This window comes from Sceloporus occidentalis, unplaced genomic scaffold, assembly GCF_023333645.1.
Source record: "Sceloporus occidentalis isolate IW3139 unplaced genomic scaffold, rSceOcc1.0.p SCAF_2, whole genome shotgun sequence".
NCBI classification, from domain to species: Eukaryota; Metazoa; Chordata; class Lepidosauria; order Squamata; family Phrynosomatidae; genus Sceloporus; species Sceloporus occidentalis.
In genome coordinates, this window is record NW_028316982.1 from 272,006,180 (window position 1) to 272,026,205 (window position 20,026).

The following is a 20,026-nucleotide window of genomic DNA, read 5'->3' on the forward strand; positions in this document are numbered from 1 at the left end:
CAGGATGTGCAGTGAGCATGGAGAATAGATGTGCATTGAGCATAACATATAAATGCACATTAAGCATTGCATCTGGATCTGCATTGAATATTGCACATAGGTGTGCATTGCACTTGGAAATGCATTTCCACACAGATATACGTGTACATATGGTTGTGTGTTTAGTTGCACCTTTTGGTGCCTTGGTTCAGTTGCACCTTGTTTTCATTCAACACAAATCTCAGGTGCTGCATTTAAGAGGAAGGAACTGGCAAAACCTTGCCTAAGAAAACTCTCTGAAATGCATGAGGTTGCCATAGGTCAGCAAATGACTGGAAAGCACATATATACATATTGCCTAAATACATAAAAGCATCAGATCCCGTCTGTTCATGGAAGCTCAATAGGGTCAGCTGTGGTTAGTCCTTGGATAGTGTTACCCAAAGAACTGATGTCTGCCAGAGGTGTTGGAGAAATTAGCTTTCTGAGATGGTTGGGTAACCTTTGGACCATGGGCACCAGTATATACCAGTACTAACTAGGAGGACTCCAAGTTCTGGGTGAATTAAGAAGGTTTTATTTAGAAAAATATGCAGCGTGCAATCACACACACAAGGTAGCGATCCAAACAAATAGCCTACAGAGCTAACTGAAATGGAAATATGGAAAGGGGATAGCAGGGGTTTTAGGGATTGCAATGGGGTTATAATTACCTGTCCAAAGAGAAGACTGCAGAAAGCTGGAGTGGCTCGGACTGGAAGGTCCAAGGCTAACTCAAGAATGTACACAGAGTTTGTGTGTGTTTGTGGGCTGGGCTGTGTGCACAGAGGCTAGGTTTTGAAACCATATTTATACCGTATAACTAGCCTTAGGCGATAGGTTAACTGGCCAGGTAACAAAGGCTGAATTATTTGTCCAAAGAATCGACAATGAGGTTCCAAAATGGTTGATGATTTTAATAAAAGCAGGGACTGGATTTGGGATGCCCCTGAGATGGATGAATGGAAAAGTTTGTCTGCGGACGCAATAAGGGATAGGCAGAGAGAGGTTGGCTTATTACTTTGGATGCAAAGAGGTCCTTTATCTCATGTTTCGAGATGAAATGCAGATTGCTTGGGAGAAGAAAGAAGCATTTTAGATAGGATGATTTCGTTTACGTGGATGTACACATCTCGATTCCGTTTTTCCCCTGGGAAACTGACCTTTTAGTGTTCTTAAAAGGTCATAGATCTCTCAAAAACATGCACTCTTCAAATAATGAGACATCAAAATATGAGGATCTCAGAACAGAGCATGGGGTATGCAGGAGTGCATATCAATGGGAGACTGCCAACAAACCCCACACGCTATAGGCTCTATTTCAGAGAAATGAACTGGCAAAGCAACTCTGCGTATTGCTTGCCTAAGAAAACTCGATGACATTTGTGGGGGTTCCATTAAGTTTAGAGGTGACCTGAAGCCACATATGCGTATATATGTTGCTTAAATACCCTCAAAACACCAGATCCTGGCAGATCTGAGAAGCTAAGCAGGGCCAGCCCTGGTTAGTCCTTGGATGGGAGACTGCCAACCAATGCCAGGTGCTGGAGGCTCCTGGCAAAACCACCTCGGAGGATTCCTGGCCTAAGAAAACCCCGTTAAATTCATGGGGTTCCTATATGTCGGCAGACGGCTTGAAGGCACATATACACAAACAGCCAAAATGCCCTAAAGGCACCAGATCCCTTCTGCTTGGAAGCTAAGTAGGGTCAATCCTGGTTAGGACTTGGGTGGGGGACCTGAATGGAATACCAGGTGCTATTTGTAAGCAATATTTCAAAGGAAGGAACTGGCAAGGCAACCTCTGGAGCAGTCCTTGTCTTAAAAAAAACCCTATGAAATTTATAGGGTTTCCATAAGTGAACAGGTGCCTTGAAAGCACAGACATACGTGAGGGTTGAGTAGCGCAGTTAATGCATAAGTCCATATGTGAAGCTTTACACTACACAACCACAATAGGGGATCCTTGTATGTATGACTGATGATGATGGTGATGATTTTAAGCGTGAACCTTTGGTCCTCCTTTCTCCCATTCCTTTCCTTCCAATGGTGCTCCCAGGCCTTCTACATTTTCCCCTTCACACCCTTTTCCTTGCATTCCACCCCCCAATCTTTTGCGTCAGTAAATTCTACGCATTTTGCAGAGCAGCGCAGTCTTGAGACAATTTGGCGCCTTGGCAGAGCGATTGAAGTGTGTCCCTAGACGCTGCTGGTGGTGATGCAGATTTTACAGTGTTCTCATTATCTTTGGAGAAGAAGCTGCCGTTCTACCAGGAATTACTATACTCCCCAAGAAAGCCATGCGCGAAATATTTCTGCAAATCCCTTTTTCTCATATTAGGCATTCATCATCATTATTTTCTTTCTTCCTTTGGTCATACTACCTGCTATTCGTCTTGTTTTCCGTCCGCAGAGGAATGTTTTGCATTAGAAAGGAAGAAGTAAGAAGGGGGAATAATAGCCCTGCACTACTCTGAGGTTTGCACAGAAAAAATGAACACAACCACCCCCAGAGTGGATCAAGGAATATATAAACTACAAGAACTTTATATCTTCTTTAAATGGACTTACATTTGAATTGTGGACATTACCTTATTCATTTCTGATTGTGAGTTGTAAAGTTTTGGGAGATGGGCTGCCTCGTGTTATGGTTACTTTACCATATTTTTGCTGTGGGGTCATTTTCAAAGTGGTTTATAGAGCTCATTATTCCACTGGATGCTTGAAATTGTATTATTGTAGTAAAACACATGCAATTTATGGTTTAATAAGATTTTGTATTATTGTTAAATACGTATTCCTGCTGAGTCCTTTCCCCCTGTTACTCAGTTTATTGATCTTCTGGATGTAAGGGTACATACCCTACATTTCCCTTTTGGACTCATCTTCATGGCAGACTTTGAAATAGACGTTTGAGGGTTACTTCTCAGGGTACTTTGGCAGTGGATTTCTAGTCCTGGGGTTGGAATAGATGACCCTTGAGGTCCCTCCCAGCTCCATGAGCCCCTGAATCTTCAACTGGTATTAATGTCCAAATATAGCCTGACGATGTGGCATTCAGGGAAGGGAGAGAGCTGGTCCCCAGAGTTCACACTCCAGCCGTCCCTTCCAGTCGGGCTCCTCTGTCTCCATCCATCTCTCGGGTGCGAATTAATGTCATCAGCTCCAGAGCGTCAATCCAAAGAAAGATTTGGCCTCCTTCCAGCCCTGACTTCCAGGGGCTACGCTTGTGGCTGAACCTAGAAGCCCAAGGCTGCTGTGCCAAATGTCTCAGCTTATTAGATCAATAAAATAAAAAGGCTAGAGACGGGTGGAAAAAAATGTCTAATCGATAAATGGATTGCACATGAGCTGTTTCCTTCCTCCGGTTGTCTCCTTCTGCAGAAGCAGCCAGCTGCCCTGAAGTGGGGGTGATGCGCAGCTGATTTTTCATTCAATGTGCAAAGGGGAAAAAAGGACTTCCAGGCAATTCAGACTATCCAAGGCAGAGGAAGACAACTGAGCAAAGGCAGAGGCCAATTTTCCCATTTTTCAGAATATGCAGCAAAGGTTTTGGCGTCCTTTTGAGCATCATGGCCAAATGTTAGCACTTGTCCAGCGTTTGCATTAGGGACCTTGTTCTATACTTTTTGCTTTTGCTTGGCATTTTGAGGCTGGGAATGAACCGCAGGAGTGAGCATTGCTCTGCTGTGAACCTGCTGGCAAAGTTGTTATTGCTGCTGGTGGTCTCCTGTTCATAGGGTCGCTGTAGGTTGAAGTCAACTTGAAGGCCAATAACCACAATAAGTTTGTATCTTCTCCACATACCCTGAACTGGCAGGATGGTCATAGAATCATAGACTCCTAGAGATGGAAGAGACTCCAAGGGCCATCCAGCCCAACTTCCTTTTGCCATGCAGGAAGACATAGAATCCTAGAGTTGGAGGAGACCTCCAAGGGCCATCCAGTGCAACCCCATTCTGCCATGCAGGAATACACAACAAAAGCACTCCCTGTGACTGATAGCCACCCAGCCTCTGCTTAAAAACCTCCAAAGAAGGAGATTCCACCACATTCCAGGCTCTTAGCATCATGAAGTTATGAATGAATGAAAGACTTTATTTCAGTTAACAAACCATAGGCAGTATAAAAGCAAAACAACAACAACAGCAACAAATTAAATAACAGCAAGAGTAGTACATACACAGATATAAACGAACATGTAAAATACATTATAACAGGGGTTTTGTTAATGGACTCGCCACTTCATACTCCAAGCCACCCCAGTTTTCCTAATGTTGAGGTGGAATCTGTGTCCCAGCCTCTAGAGCAGTAGAAAACAAGCTTGCTCCATCCTCTCCAAAGAAGCTTGCTGCATCTCTGTCTTCCCAGCTTCCTTCCCCCTTTGGATCCTCTCCCTGGTATATTCTCCTTGTATAGTCTCTCCTGTTGTTGGGCTTCTTGCTTGATAGCCTGCCATAATGACCTCTCTTGCTCCTACCCAGTTTCTTCTTCACTGGGGGACTGTGATATAACCCTTCCTGGGATGGGATTTGATAGCTTTGATTTACTGTACTACTTATTTCTTCACAGGCTTCCCCTTGCCCCCTGAAGCCTTTATGGAAATAAGACACATGAAAGAGAAAACTGACTCTCTGGCTGGCAAATTTCTTTTGGCCCAGTTTTTTGGGATAAGAAGTTTCAGACATCAGATTTTTCCTGTTTTTCAGAAAATGGGGTGTTGGAAGGATGTTACCGAGGGAGAAAGACAATGAAAGAGCCTAGATTTTCTAAAAGTGGAGCACAGACTGCATCTGAATTATATCCAAACACTTTTGTTAGATGAATGGAAATATCATCCTCGCTTGTGTGTGTGCGCATGTTTACATGTGCACAAATGTGTGTGTGTGTGTGCGTGTGTGTGTGTGTAGGCCAAGAGCTTATATGGTCCTTACATTGTATATGTCTACACTCATAAAGTTACCCAGTGGTTGCAGTATCTGTTTTCCTGTAGCTTGCATCCATTGCTCTGGGTCCTAGTCTCTGGAGCAGCAGAAAACAAGCTTGCTCCATCCTCAGCACAACAGCTCTTCCGATATTTAAGCATGGCTATCATGTCACCCCTTAACCTTCTCTTCTCCAAATGAAACAAAGTCAAAGTTGACTGGCAGCCTCGACAAACCGGCGATAAAGGCTAGCATTGGGGTGGAGTGGGGACATGGCGTCTGCACAACGCATGCCCCAACTCCACCCCCATGCTGACGTGACGCTACATGCCCCATGTCTGGCGGTGGCATCATGGCGCTCCTCTGGCTCTGCGTCCAGATGGCACAGTGCCAAAGGAGCACCAAAAAGCCGCGGTGCCGACAGCTATGGTGCCCTTTTTGTGCTGCAGAAAGGCTAGATCAAGTCCACGGTGTGTAGTTGCCTCGGCCCCAATGCAGCAAAGAAAGAGATGGCTGCAGGCCGCCCCTTGATGACAGTTAACAATAGTTGTACCTTTCCAGTGGCAGATGTTGCATCCCACATGGCTAACAACACAACTAAGAAAACCAACAGCAACACTAGTCAGTCCATTAGCACCTCACAGGTTCTCTGCTGTGTATTTTTACACTTGGTTAATATTCATTGCTTACATTTGTAGATGTGGAAAATTAAAATAGGAGTGACTGTGGTCTGTAGGGCTAGCAAATGACTCAGACCAAGTTGTGGCAGGGAAAAGGTGTCTCGCATGCTGCCCTCCCTTGACACAATTGTTTGTCTAACTAATTAAAGCCCGGTTAAGTCCCTCCGTGTCTAAAGAGCAGCATCAGGTGGTAATTTCCCCTGGTTCTCCAAGCAAACAAATGGGGATTGAAAGGCTTCCGGTTGCAGCCTGGGAACAGCTGAACTCCACCTGCTGTGAGTCAATACTGTCTTCTGGGCTGTTTGCATGTTTTCCCTGGTAATATAGATGATGCTTCCTTATGGCTTATGATGGGGGGGTGTTCAGGGGTTACTCCTTTCAGGATGGATGTGCTCTGGCATATTAATTTCATATTAGAAACGTCTTTGGCATTTGCAGAAACACGTGCTGCATTAAATTATCTACCTGCAATGTGGAATTTAATTGAGGAAACAGGAGATATGTCTCAAGGTGCTCAAAATATGGTTGTGTTATTAGTAAAAGAACCCGATGTATTTTTAAAAAATGTATAAAACATTTTTTTTTGCATCTTGAGATATGTCTCCATTTTTTGGTGTGGAGCACCATTGCATCCCCTCCCTAGATTTCTGGCTTATGCACACACATATGTGGAGCATGGCAAACAGGCTCGGCTAACAGAAGTGTTCTGCATGAGTTTGGTGGAAGAGATAGTAGAAGGTAAGCTGGATGGGTTAAATTTCCCCAGCCCCAGAGAGTCTCCTTCCGTGGAGGTCTTTAAACAGAGGCTGGATGGGCATCTGTTGGGTATGCATTGACTGAGAGTTCCTGCATGGCAGAAAGGGGTTGGACTGGATGGCCCTTGGAGTCTCTTCCAACTCTATGATTCTATGGTCGCACATGTACCACAATTGATCCTCCAGTTCAAAGATTGCATCTAGCTGGCATAACAGCAGAAGCTGATACAGGTTGAGTATCCGTAATTCCAAAATCCAAAATTATCCAAAATTCAAAATTGTCCACATGGGTGGCTGAGGCAGTGGCATCTTTGCTTTCTGATGCTTCAGTGTACACAAACATTGTTTAATGCTCAGCATTATTAAAAAAAATGTATGCATGAAATTACCTTCAGGCTATGTGTTTAAGGTGCATGTGAAACATAAAACGAATCTCATCCTCCGAAGATAGAAGAGTGGACGCATAAAATAAGTGAAATAACAGAAATAGATCGTTTAACGTTTATAGTGAAAAATAGACCAATGTCAAAAGTAGAAAAAGATTGGCTTCCAGTTTTAAGTTACTGGGAAGAGACATGAGGTATAATCAAGAATTTTGGGGAAAATCAAAAATTAAAGTAATCAAGAAATCAAGATTAAAAGAAAATGAATGAGAAGGGAAATTGTGAAATCAACAGCTGAATGGAAGAAATAGGGAAGAAAATCTCTCAGAGAGTGGTGGAGTCTTCCCCCTTGGAGGTCTTCAAACAGAGGCTGGATGGCCATCAGTCAGGAGTCCTTTGATTCAGAGTTCCTGCATGGCAGAAGGGGGTCGGACTGGATGCCGTTGGAGTTTTTTCCAACTCTATTATTCTATGAGTCTGTGTCTCTTCTTGGATGAGAGACAGAGGCTACACTACACAAGCATAATGTAGGATCTCAGCCTCTGTGACTCACAAGTTGAACTACTTACACGAGCAAGAAAGGAGCATCCTTCCTGTGCTCCCATGTGCAATTCCCTGGCTTTCATTCATGCCCTGCAAACCCAAGCCATGCTCCTGGGATGAGAGAAGCTTGGAGCAAGTTAACATCTGGCAGCAAATGAGCAAAACCCAGCTGGAGAGGAAACATGAAATGCAACGGACCCCTCAAGATAAAAGCATCAGCTGGAGAATTGCGTCCTCTTCCCTCCAAGAAACATTGTGGGTGAAGTTTAGGTTTCTGGAGCAGATGCCAGGAGTAATTGGATATGGTTGTAATACAACATGCAGACCAGAGACATTTGCTATAAGGGGACCGGATGGGTTATTTATATCTATTATCTCACACCTTTGCAAGTCATTTGGATGGAGAAACATGCAAATAGGCCAGAAGATTGCATGGATTCTTTAAAACAATTAATTGCATTTTCCAAGTATGATTACGACGAATGAAGCAGATAGAGAAAAGAAGAAGAAAGGGGATGGGAAAGATGATGGGATGTGAACATGAGCCAAGCTGGCAGTATTTCCAAAATTATATTTCCTTGAATTGGTCATCTATTCAGGATGAGTGCCCCTTATGCTGAAATGTTCCCAAAGCCTTCTGGGAAGATTTCAGGGTGAGTCGACACTGTGGAAGTAATGCTCCACTTTAAAGTGCTGTAGCTCCATCCTAAGGAGTCCTGGGATTTGTAGTTTTAAAAGGTTAGTAGCCTTCTCTGCCAAAGAGTGTCTTGCAAAAGTACAGATCCCAGGATTCTGTAGCATGGAGTCATGGCAGCTAAAGTGGGGTCAAACTGCTTTATTTCTATAGTGTAGATGCACCCTCAGACTTGACTTGCTTTTGGACCCACTGATTTGTGTGTTTGGCAATCCCAGGGTGACCAGATGTCCGAACTGCAAAATGTAGGACCTCCAAGAGCAATGGAGGACATGACCAAATAAAAGCTAAAATCACTTACATGAAGGCAAATTCATGCCTCTTAGTCATGCTCAAAATGGAGGACATTTTGAAATTCTTCCTGGACAGAAGGCTGGAATGGAGGACCTGGGAAATCCATATTTGATAGCCTTTTAACCATGAGCAGCTAAAGGCAAGAGACTTTTTTTATACTTATTCTGAGACGGATTCTACACAGATGAGTTGGGCTCAGTCTGGTGGGAAGAACTACAAGAGTATATATTATTAAATTAAATCAAGTGTTATTGAATATTAGCCACTGAAGAAGACGATGATGTGAAAACACGTCTAGCCTTAGCTTTATTGAAGGCTTGTTTAGATCCATGGTTATAGCACAATTATTCCACTTTTACTGCTATGGCTGCCTCCTATGGCATTCTGAGGTTTGTTGTTTAGTGGAGCCTAAAGCTCTCTAGTGAGAATTCTTAATGCCTAAACTGAAAATCCCAGGATTCCACAGGAGGCAGCCATGGCAGGTCATGGGCATGAATTTGTAGGCACTGAGCAGAGCAGTGGAGGGCAGGGAGGCTTGGAGATGTCTTATCCACTGGGTTGCCATGAGTCGAGTTAACAACAACAAAACAGCAAATATATTTTTAACATTTTGAAGCCGTAGCTGCTTAAATCTGTAGAGAAAGGATCTATGGACATGGAGGCTCACTGTAGAATCATAGAGTTGGAAAGGGATCCTATCTAGTGCCAGTTCATGCCATGGAGGAATGCACAACTGCAGCACTTCTGAACGATGCCCATCCAAGACCCTCAAAGAGGGAGCGACCATCGCCCTCCAAGGCGACGGATTCCACTGTCGAACAGCTTTTACAGTAAAGAAAAATTCTTCGCAATTTTTAGGTGGAATCTCTTGTCTCGTCATTTGAATCCATTAGTTAATCCGGGGAATTGGGGACAGTCGGAGGGTAGGTTGCTATGACTCCTGTGGTAATGAGCTCTGACATTTATCTTGGGCAGTACGGCTGAAAGGTGTGGGCTCACTTCCAGTTAAACAGCGGTTTAATGATGTGATGGGCTGGGTTGCATCTATTTATTGGTGCAGCCTCATGTGGCATCTGCCAAAATCACACAAGACAATCACCCAGTGGGGATGACCCGGGTGCGAGAGGCGTGAAAGCTGGGAGATGTTGCAGTGATGGTGGAACCACAAGAGAGTTTTTTGGGGGAATGATGGAGGGATGGGAGAGATACTGCCTACCCTACCAGGGAAGAAACCCTTACAGCGCCATCCTATGCAAAAGGATCTTCCACCATCTGTGAAACTAACCTCTTCTCTCCTGCCTCCAGAAATTACAGTAGTTCCAAAGATGCTACATACCGATTTTCCAGACTTTTTCTTGCTAGTTGCCCCTGAGTCAGTCTCAACTCATGGTGGCCCTGTGGATGAGGCATCTCCAAGTCCTGCACTCGTGATCTCTCTGAGTCTATCTATCTGGCTTTGGTCTTCCCCTCTTCCTGCTTCCGGTACTTTCCTAGAATTCTCGTTTTTTCCAATGCGTTTGCCTTCTCATGATGTGGCCAAAATAGGACGGCCTCAGTTTAGTCATCTTGGCTTCCAGGGAGAATTCTAGCTTGATCTATTCCAGGATGCATTTGTTTGTCTTCTTGGCCACCCATGATATATCACATGCATTTATTTTCTTCCTATTCACTTATTTCACTGTCCAGCTCTTGCATCCGTACATGGTGATAGAGTCTATGATATCTTGTACAATTTAATGCTGAATTGAATATCTTTGGTCTTTAGTATCTTGTCTGGTTCTTTCATGGCTGCATTTCCCATTCCTACTCTTCTTCTGATTTCTTCACTGCAGTCTCCATTCTAATCAATCTTTGATCCAAAGTACGGGAACTTTTTAACCATTTTAATTTCTTTGTTGTCTATATTGATTTTATGGAGATCTTCCTTTGGCGGGCCGCATGCGGCCTCTAGGCCATATGTTGTGCAGAGTGTCACTTGGTTTGAGCTGCACTTCCCACACCCCCCTGGGGATGCCCCTGGTGAATGCTACAAGGTTGAATTGTAGTATCATCCTCTTAGAGTGTCACTTGGTGCAGGCTGCACCTCCCGCACCCTAGCGATGCCCCTGGTGAATGGTGCAAGGTTGGCTTGTGGTGTCACCCCTCTTTCAGTGTCACCTGGTGTGTGCTGTATCCCCAGCACCCCCTTAGTGACACCCCTGGTGAATGGTGCAAGGTTGGCTTGTGGTGTCACCCCTCTTTCAGTGTCACCTGGTGTGTGCTGTATCCCCAGCACCCCCTTAGTGACACCCCTGGTGAATGGTGCAAGGTTGACTTGTGGTGCACCCCCCCCCCCCGCTTAGAGTGTCACCTGGTGCTGGTCACATCCCCTGCACCTCTTTAGTGATAGCCCTAGCTGGGGAAAACAGAGGGAGAGAGAGAATCTGTACGTGACAATAACATGCAAGAGCAAAGCACTGCCTTTCCATCTCAAGCAATCTGACGCATCTTTGGCCAGCGTTCGGTTGTTAGTGCATGTGTGTGTGTGTGTGCGCGGTGTGTGTTTTTTACGGGAAGCATCTGGGCCATGTATAACAGCTGGATTTCCTTTGTGAGCTCTTTGAAGCTCAGGAAAGGATCTGAACGCCCATGTCTTGGGAAAAACACAAAGGTTGCTTGCTTGCATGTTCCATTCTGTGTGGCTCCAGCGCTTTCGGCACAGAGAGAAGCAGCAGGGAGGGGAGGGAATGGTGATGTTCGGTTGGGAAGAAACAATAGTCCTCGACGTTCCAGTCACAGGGTTTCTGCAGACTGAGCCAAGCACTCTTGAGACGGAGAGAAGGAGACGCTCTCTGGCTTTGCCTTGCCAAGCAAAGCTCATCCGCCTCTTGGTGTGCCAGCCCTGGGGGAGATGAAGGGGGCCCAGGGAGACTCAGCCGGCAAGTCCCCCGGTGGGTTCAGAGACATCAATGGACTCTCCAGTAGCAGGATGATGGAAGATGTTACCAAGCGGTAAGGGGTTGCATGGGGACAGGTTCACAAGGGTACGGTGGCTAAAATCCGGTCGTGAATCAAAGACATTTCCCTCTGTGGGGGACCACTTGCTCTGGTCCGGATGATAACATTTCCACAGCAGCATGGCTTTGAAAAAATGAAATCCTTCAGCTATGTCGAGGAAGATTTAGCTTAGCTTTCCTGTTGCACAACCGTTTCTGATCAAGTGCTGAAAGGGGCTTTCTTTCCCCTGTAACTCTAGGAGAAATTAAAAGATTGGGCCTGGTGAGTCCAGAATCCAACCGGAGGGATGCAGAAATATATTTGTACATTTCTTCTCTTATTTGTTCTTCTGGGACTTTGTAAAACCTTTCTAGCCCTCCAAGTAAGCTCTCGCCTTCAAAAGCTTAAGAAGTGCAAGTCGTGGTGCAAAACTGAATGATGTTGGTGTTGATCTAATTTGGTGCCACAGGGGTCTATTGGACAGTGCCAGTAACATGATGGCTGGCAAACAACAAATCTAAATGCAGGGAAAGGAATGCATCTCTTCTTTTTATTTTCCTGGGGCATTGTAAAACCTTTCTAGCTGCCAAATGAAGTCTCTTTTCCAAAGCGTAAGCGCAACTAGTGGAGCTAAATGGATTGGTATAGTGTTGGTCTAGTTTGGTATCAAAGGGGTCTGTTGGACAGTGTCAGTGACATTACCGATGGCAAACAGCAAGTTCAACTGTTGCGAAAGAAATGCATTTCTTCTTTTAATTTTCCTGCGGCTTTATGAAATCATTTTAGCTGCCAAGTGAACTCTCTCCTCCAAAGCTTAAGAAATGTAACTCATGGTGTGGTGTTGGTCTAGTCTGGTATCACAGGGGCCTATTGGACAGTGTCGGTGGCATCACTGATGGGAAACCACAAACCCAACTGTAGGGAAAGAAATGTATTTTTTCCCTTTTAATTTTTCTGGGGCCTTGTTAAACTTTTTCAGCTGCCAAACAAAATCTCCTCTCCAAAGCTTAAGAAGGGCAGCTTCCAGAGCTAAACCGAATGGGATCACAGGGGTCTATTGGACAACGCCAGTAAAATCACGGATGGCAAATAACAAGTTCAAACGGGGGAAAGAATGTATTTCTTCTTTTAATTTTTCTGGGGCTTTGTAAAAAAAAAATTTAGCTGCCAAGTGAACTTTCTCCTCCAAAGCTTAAGTAGTGCAACTAGTAGACATAAACGGATTAGTATGGTGTTGGTTTAATCTGGTATCATAAGGGTCTATTGCACAGCGCCAGTGACGTCAGTAATGCTGCTCTAGTCCTATTTGTCATCACACCTGTTGGAAACATTTTTAAAGGGTCTCATTTGTTAATGAACAGGCAAATCTTTCTGCTTGAAGGTGCTCATTTATCCCAGTGGTACCTAAACCTTTTATCCTTGGGACCCTCCCTTTACATACGGACGTCTCCCCCCCCATTCAACGTAGCATATGCGTAAAAATATTTTGTTTGTTTAGTGTGCATATTTTCATTCACACATTCATGTACATTCACATTTTATTAAGTCAATGCATGTGTAGATTTTAGACATGAAAACATTTGGGAAGAGGAGGCGGGATCAGGGTTTCCAAGGCTGCATCTGCACTGCAGAAATAATCCAGTTTGACACCATTTTAACAACCATGGCTCAATGTTGTGGAATTCTGGGATGTGTAGTTTGTTCTAGCTTTGCTCTGGTGCCACGGCAAGGTACAATTCCCAGAATTCCGTAACACTGAGCTGTGGCCGTTAGTGGTGTCAAACCAGATTATTACTTGCGCTGCATCCACAATCTGGTTTGACACCACTAACTGCCACAGCTCAGTGTTTTGGAATTCTGGGAACTGTAGTTTGCGGTGGCACCAGAGCAAAGCTACAACAAACTACACATTCCAGAATCCCATAGCATTGAACCGTGGCCATTAAAGTGGTGTCAAACTGAATTATTTCTGCAGTGCAGATGCAGAGCAAGTCTTGTTCCTCCCTGGTGTCTCTTTCCACCATTTGAGATCCACTGATTTAACCCATTTGAACAGAGGAGGACTGGAATGTCTTTTTCTTTTAAAAAGGCAGGGCTGGATGGGAAGTATCTATCTAGAGCATTACCCTTTCATATATATAGGTGAATATATATATATATAGGTGAATGTATATATATATATATATATATATATATATAGAGAGAGAGAGAGAGAGAGAGATGATAAATTATATAGATGAATATATATATATATATATATATATATATATATATATATAAAAATTAAGATGTTTTTAGTTGAATAATGTTTCTCTTGAAGACAGTGTCCACAATGGTTTTGCTTTTTTTGGAAGAAGAGTGAACACATTGAAATTAGATCTAGCCATTTGTTGGCAAGCCTGTTCTGGATGGAAATACATTCCCATTTAATAAATAAATAAATCAAGATTCATAGTTTGGCTGTTGTCCCTGGACCTGGACTGATTTTTAGATGCTCAAGTGTTGGCTATGGCAAAACCTCAGCTGTGCCCATGGTGAGATCTAGTGTTCAATGCCTTCTGTGCATTACTTACATTTCCAAATTGGACTGGTGCATGGGTCCTGCATGGAAGTGCCATTGGAAACCATTTGGCAATGCCAGCTCTACTGAAAACAGAACGATGCTTCTATAATATATATAATTAAAAGAAATTCAGTGCTAAAATATCAAATGCTTTAGAAGATGAAAATGCTTAAAATACATTAAAACAATATAATACAACTAGCAAAGGGAGATATAAAAGGAGGCTTTTTTTGGTATCACGTGGGAGACTTTTGTTGGACTGGATGGCCCTTGCGGTCTCTTCCAACTCTACGATTCTACGATTCTAAGAAATGGTGAATTTGAACCACTGAATGGCCAAGTTAAGTTTTGGATTAATAATTAGATGAATATGATTATAAAAATATGTAAAGGACTGGAATGGAAGTTGCTAATGTAAGAGGTTTGGCAGAGCAACATTTCTATTATGTACTATGAATTAGGGGAAGGATGGAAAAGGGAGTGGGTTGTTTGTAATGGGGTTGAATTGTTCTAATACTGAGATTGTACTAATGTTAAATACTAATAAAGAAAATAAAGAAATGTTTCCTGGATCTCTAGGTTCTCTTGTGCAACTCTACGTTCAACTTTGGACAGTGCACTGAATTGTACTGACCAAAAAAAATACCTATAGAAGTGTTCTCTCTAAGGAGATTGTCACACCGGCAATAAAGACGGAAGCATAGTGGGATGCTGCCATAAATAATGCACGATAATGCCATGATTATCACATGACACTGCTTTTATCCCATGAATAAAGAGGAATTATAGTGCCACTTTTTATTCTTGGAATTTGCCATGAATAAAAAGCACTAGGATTCCTCTTTATTCATGGGATCATCGCAGGATAATGGCGGATGATATTGATGGGAGCATCCTGCTATGCTCCTGGCTTTTTTGCCGGTGTGATAATCTCCATAGAATCTCTAGGTCCTCCATCACGACTCTATGGTCACCCTATAGCAGAAGTCATGCGGGAGAACCTAGAGCTACCTAGAAAGAACATATTAATCAGATTTGCAAATAATCACATTTGCAAAAGTCAAAGCTGGAAATGTGGCAGGCCGACTATACTTAGCTAGGTAGCAGAGCCACTAAGAGTCCCAGTTTCTGAATTGCAAAGATGTGTAATGGGAGAATGGCAAGAGTGCCTGATGTGGATCGGTCCCATTGTGAATGAGGCAGCAATACACAGTGGTCACACTATGTAGTAACGTAACACCAGCCCTTTAGTGGATGTGAACATTTGCACAATTCTTCTGCTTGCAGACATAAATCCAGTTATACAGATGCAAGTCCTCAACAGGATTCTGACCAATGCCATCTGCATACATCACAAATGATTGTTTTCTGGGGCGAGGGTGGTCACAAGAAGCCATTGCTTCTGAACACCAGCGTAATTACTCTGCTGGAAAATGATATGCAGCTAGTGGATTTTGTCCCACATTTCACAACTCTATGATACATGGTTGGGAAGAACATGAATGTGATTCAACAAAATGGAGGACTAGGGGATTTTCCGTACTTGTTGAGTTCAGGAGGATATGGTCGCTGTGCTTTCCTACCCAATCTCCTCTGCTTCTAGTACTTGAACCTCTCCCATTCCTCTGATTGGGGACGAGTTGCAGTTTCATTTGGTTCCTTCTTTGGCGAGAACATTTCAAAATTTGCAAAATTTATTCATCAGTTTGGCAGAAAAAACTTGGGCATGTAAAATAAAAAATGAATGTGGGAGGGAGAGCAAAACCAGCTGGCAATTGCATGGGGGTTTATAGGCCAATTTCCCCCTGACAGGCCATACCATCCTACCTCTGTAAGCTCAAATTCCTGAGATTTCCTCTGTGGTTTCTCTCAAAATGGGGACAGGAAGTGGCACGATATTGTTCCATGTTGCCATTTTGAGAAGATTGTAGAAGAATTGGGGGGGGGGGATTTGTAGTACAGCATTTGGGGGTGTTCCCTTTGAAGCAGGGGCACTTTTGCAGGCAGCAGCAAGCAAAGATTTGGCTGAAGATAGCTTCCGATCTTCTTACTTGGATGGACACCCCCAGAAAGGAATCAGAAGGATTTCTAGGTAGGGCTAGGAAAAAACCTGCTCCAAATCTGTATGCAGTGGGCTCTCTACTTTCCCTGGGGTCAGGGGCACAGGACCCCCATCATGAAAGAGGGAGAAACTGAAAATAAAAAACTGCTCTTTTTTTTACCCGAGAGTGTCTAGGTCCTCCATCACAACTCTGTGGCCAACATCAGACAGACGTTGACCATAGAATCACACTGGAGGACCTACAAATGCCCAGAGAAGTGTTTTGTAACTTGCCTTGATCCTTTTGGAAAGGTGGGATATAAATAAATATATTATTATTATTATTATTATTATTATTATTATTATTCTTCCTAGGAATCTCTAGGTGCTCCAGTGTGACTCTATGTTCAACTTCCGGCAGAATCGTGCTGGAGGACCTAAACAAATCCATCAGTAATTTGGATCCACAAAAGTCAAAGCCACAAATGCGGAGGGCCATTTGTGGCTTTGACTTTTATGGATTTATAGAACAATTAACTAGTACTGAATCGGGGCCAGCAAAGTGCCTGTTTCGCTGCTCAGTTACTCACCTGTCGTCTCCTCTCCTTGTTTTGCAGGGTCTTCAAGAAGGCCAGCCCCAATGGCAAGGTAAGTTGAACTTCTCCGCTGATCCTTTGGATACTTTCCATTTTTTTCAGGGGGGGGGGGGTCCGGAAACAGAGGGATGGCTGTAGTCAAAGATTTCCCATACTTTGGATCAAATATTGCTCAGAAGCGCAACTGCTGTCCAAAAATCAGAAGAAGACAATGGGAAGGGTAGCAATGAAAGAACTAGACAAAATCCCAAAGAGTAAAGATATCCAGCTAAACACAGAATTGTCCAAGCCATTATATTCCCCATCGCCATGGACAGATTTGAGAGCTGGACAGAGAAGAAAGCAGATAGGAAGAAAATCAATTCATTTGAGATGTGGTGCCAGGGGGAGATGGCTGAGGAAACCATGGACAGCCAAAAAGACAAACAAATGGGTCCTAGAACAGATCAGGCCTGAACACTTCCTGCTGAAAGCCAAGATGACTAAAGTGAGGCTGTTGTAGGTTTTTTGTGGGTTTTTCGGACTATGTGGCCATGTTCTAGAAGAGTTTATTCCTGACATTTCGCCAGCATCTATGGCTGGCATCTTCTGAGATTGGGATTTCATGCATGGCAGAATGGGGTTGGACTGGATGGCCCTTGCGGTCTCTTCCAACTCTATGATTCTATGATTCTATAAGGCTGTTGTACTTTGGGCACATCAAATGAAGGCACCACTTGTTAGAAAAGACAATGATGCTAGGAAAAGTAGAAGGTAATAGAAAGAGAGAAAGACTCAATTGAGGAGATCTTGGGACTGAATTTACAGCATCCAAGCAGAGTGGTTGCAGATGGGGGGCTTGGGAACATCTCATTCATAGGGTTGCCATGACTCGAAGCCGACTGGAAGGCAGTTGACAACAACCACCCTTTCTTCTCCTCCTTGGCAACCATTGCAGCCTGCTCTGTCCTTCACCCTGCCAGCTTACTAAGTGCCTTCCTGCCAGCTGCCTTTCATTGGAGAGGCCAGAACATTGGTAGTGATGGTGTGGCAAATGCACCAGCAAGCCCAGCCGTTGCTAAGCGAGGTTGCCTTCATCTCAGCCCAGCATCCCTGGAGCAGCTCCCAGGAGAGGGATCTGCAAGCGGGGGGGGGGTGGGGGTGGCTGAGGCCTTGCAGCAATTGCATTAGGAACTCAGCAAGGCCAGGAGAGGTTGCTTTTAACGTTTTGAATTATTCAGCTTTTACAATGGGAGCAAAAGATGTGCGTTGTTTGCCAGCAATTCCTTGACCCTGCCGCAGGTTTCCTTGGACTCTGGAATCCAAAGTGGGAAATGATTTTCTTTGGAAAATCAAGTTTAAATTTACTTACATTCAAAAGGGATCTCAGCTGCATACAATAATGTTCCAGTATGGCAGGAGCAGGAAAATAAAAACACGAAAGGAAGGGAAATAAACACATTAGTCCTACCTTTTTTATAACAGCTGACCTAATGTCCATTTGTAAATTTGGTCATTCTTTCAAACGTTGCAAGCGCTGCGAGATTTTCTATCTATCCATTGGGTCAGAAGTGGAGGAAAATGAGCTTCCCATTTGCAAAGTATCAGTCTTTTAGCTGTTGCTTTTTTTCTTTTGCTAATGGCATTTTATTCTTTTAATGAGTGGTATGCTTCAATACCATGATAATTTAATTCTGTTTTAATTCCTACTCATGTATTTTTTTAAAATGGCATTGTTCTTTTAAACAGTATGGTGCATTGAGTCCCAAATTTGGGGGGAAAGTGGGATATTAATATTAATAATAATAACAAGGCATGAAAAATCCACTTCCGCTCGCCATTTGTTATTTTCCAAGAAGCGGGTAGATGTTTCAAAAGAACGCACATGTTCCTGGATATCAAGGAACTATCCAAAATCAAATTTTCTTGTGTGTTTACTTCCTCCCAAAATGTTTTGTAAAGTTTTGTAAAGTATCTAGCATTCTCTACCAGAGGGCTCTAGTGCCTCCCCAAACTATCTGTCCCAGCATCCTCTGGGAATCCTAACTACCTATCCCAGAATCCCCTGGGAATGGAATCAAAGTGCAATAAATAGCCTTTTGTATGAATGAGGCCAGAGCCAGGTTTAAAGACAAAGGACCAGAAGGAAGAAAACCATGGGATGCCCACCATCCCCAGTTAGCAGTGACTGGGGAGCAGGCTGGAAAGCAGGCACATGGGTTACCTTGTCACTAGTCTTGCCCACAAGGGTGGTGATGCGCTGAGTCTGGATTTTGGGGGAAAGGTAGAATACAAATAATGAAGTTGATGTTGATGAAGAAATAGTAATAGTAAAAATACCGTGAAGTGGAAGAAGAAGCTGCCATTCTCTTTAAAAATGTATTTTAAACATCATTTCTAGTTTTGCATCAGCACGTATGAACTGGCATCAGTGCTTTTCTACAAGGTGCTGCCTTCTCCTGTCTTGTCCCGTATTTTTAATTTTTGTCCTTGTCCTCTGGTTGTTGATGTTGTTTGGTGAGCAATAGGCCAGTCTATCCATGAATCTTTTTAAAAACATTTTTAATGTATTCTCCAAAGTATAAAGAGAGGCAGGGTGGAATCTGGGTCATGCAACGTCAGCCAGAAAAGCAAACATTGCACAGAGAGGGGGAAAGTGCACAGGCTCCTCCTGGGTCCTCCACACAGTTCTCTCCAAGAAAGGGAAAACAGATGTCATGTTTGCTCATTCTACGTCTCTTCCCCTTTAGCTCTTGGCTGGTGGGGCCAAACATAGGAGGTGGTGGCAGGATTTTAGAATAGTTGTATTTGCATCTATGCGCATAATGAGATCTTCCCTAACCCATGTGCAGTGGGCCAAAGTTGGAGGGCCCTTTGGCTTACTTATGTGTAGAACAAATCAAACAAGGTTCTAATGCATGCAGCACATGCAACGCGGCATGCTGGATTTTTTTTGGGGGGGGGGGGCACTAACCTTTCTCAACTGCTCCAAGAGCTTCTGCACCCAGAAATGTGAATATGTGGCTCTTTGAGGAGCCATCAGTGATGTGGATGAAAGAACAGAGGGCAGGTTTATCAGATTTGCAGATGACACCAAATTAGGAGGAGTAGCTAATACCCCAGAGGACAGGATCAAAATTCAAAATGACCTGAATAGATTAGAATGCTAGAAACATGGAGAAATGTAAGGTACTGCACTTAGGGCAAAAAGATTAAATTCATAGATATAGGATGGGGGACACCTGGCTGAACAAGACTTAATAATAATAATTATCATTATTATTATTTATAGCCCGCCTCTCCCTGGAGGACATACACATGAAAGGGATCTAAGAGTCCTAGTAGACCACAAGTTGGACATGATGTGGCAGCTAAAAAGGCCAATGCGATTCTAGGCTGCATTATTATTATTATTAACATTTATTTATAGAGCACTGTAAAGTTTGCACTAGAAGTATCGTGTCTAGATCAAGGGAAGTAATAGTCTGCTTTGGTCAGGCCCCACCTGGAATAATCCTGTGTCCCGTTCTGGGCCCCACAATTCAAGAAGGATGTTGAGAAACTGGAGCGTGTCCAAAG

The 20,026-nt window shown here is 43.6% G+C and overlaps 1 protein-coding gene across 4 annotated transcripts in view; it reads left to right on the forward strand.

Moving 5' to 3' along the window:
• LOC149320193 (beta-arrestin-1) overlaps positions 1-20,026 on the forward strand; it is a 114,040-nt gene that overhangs the window by 44,748 nt on the left and 49,266 nt on the right. For 2 of the 4 annotated variants that reach the window (XM_089513117.1, XM_089513119.1), the window contains one exon: positions 16,490-16,520. In XM_089513117.1, coding sequence (XP_089369243.1) covers positions 16,490-16,520 — 31 coding nt within the window. Of the gene's footprint in view, positions 1-11,064; positions 11,284-16,489; positions 16,521-20,026 lie in introns of those variants that run through there. The other 2 variants (XM_089513115.1, XM_089513116.1) reach the window with 2 other exon arrangements.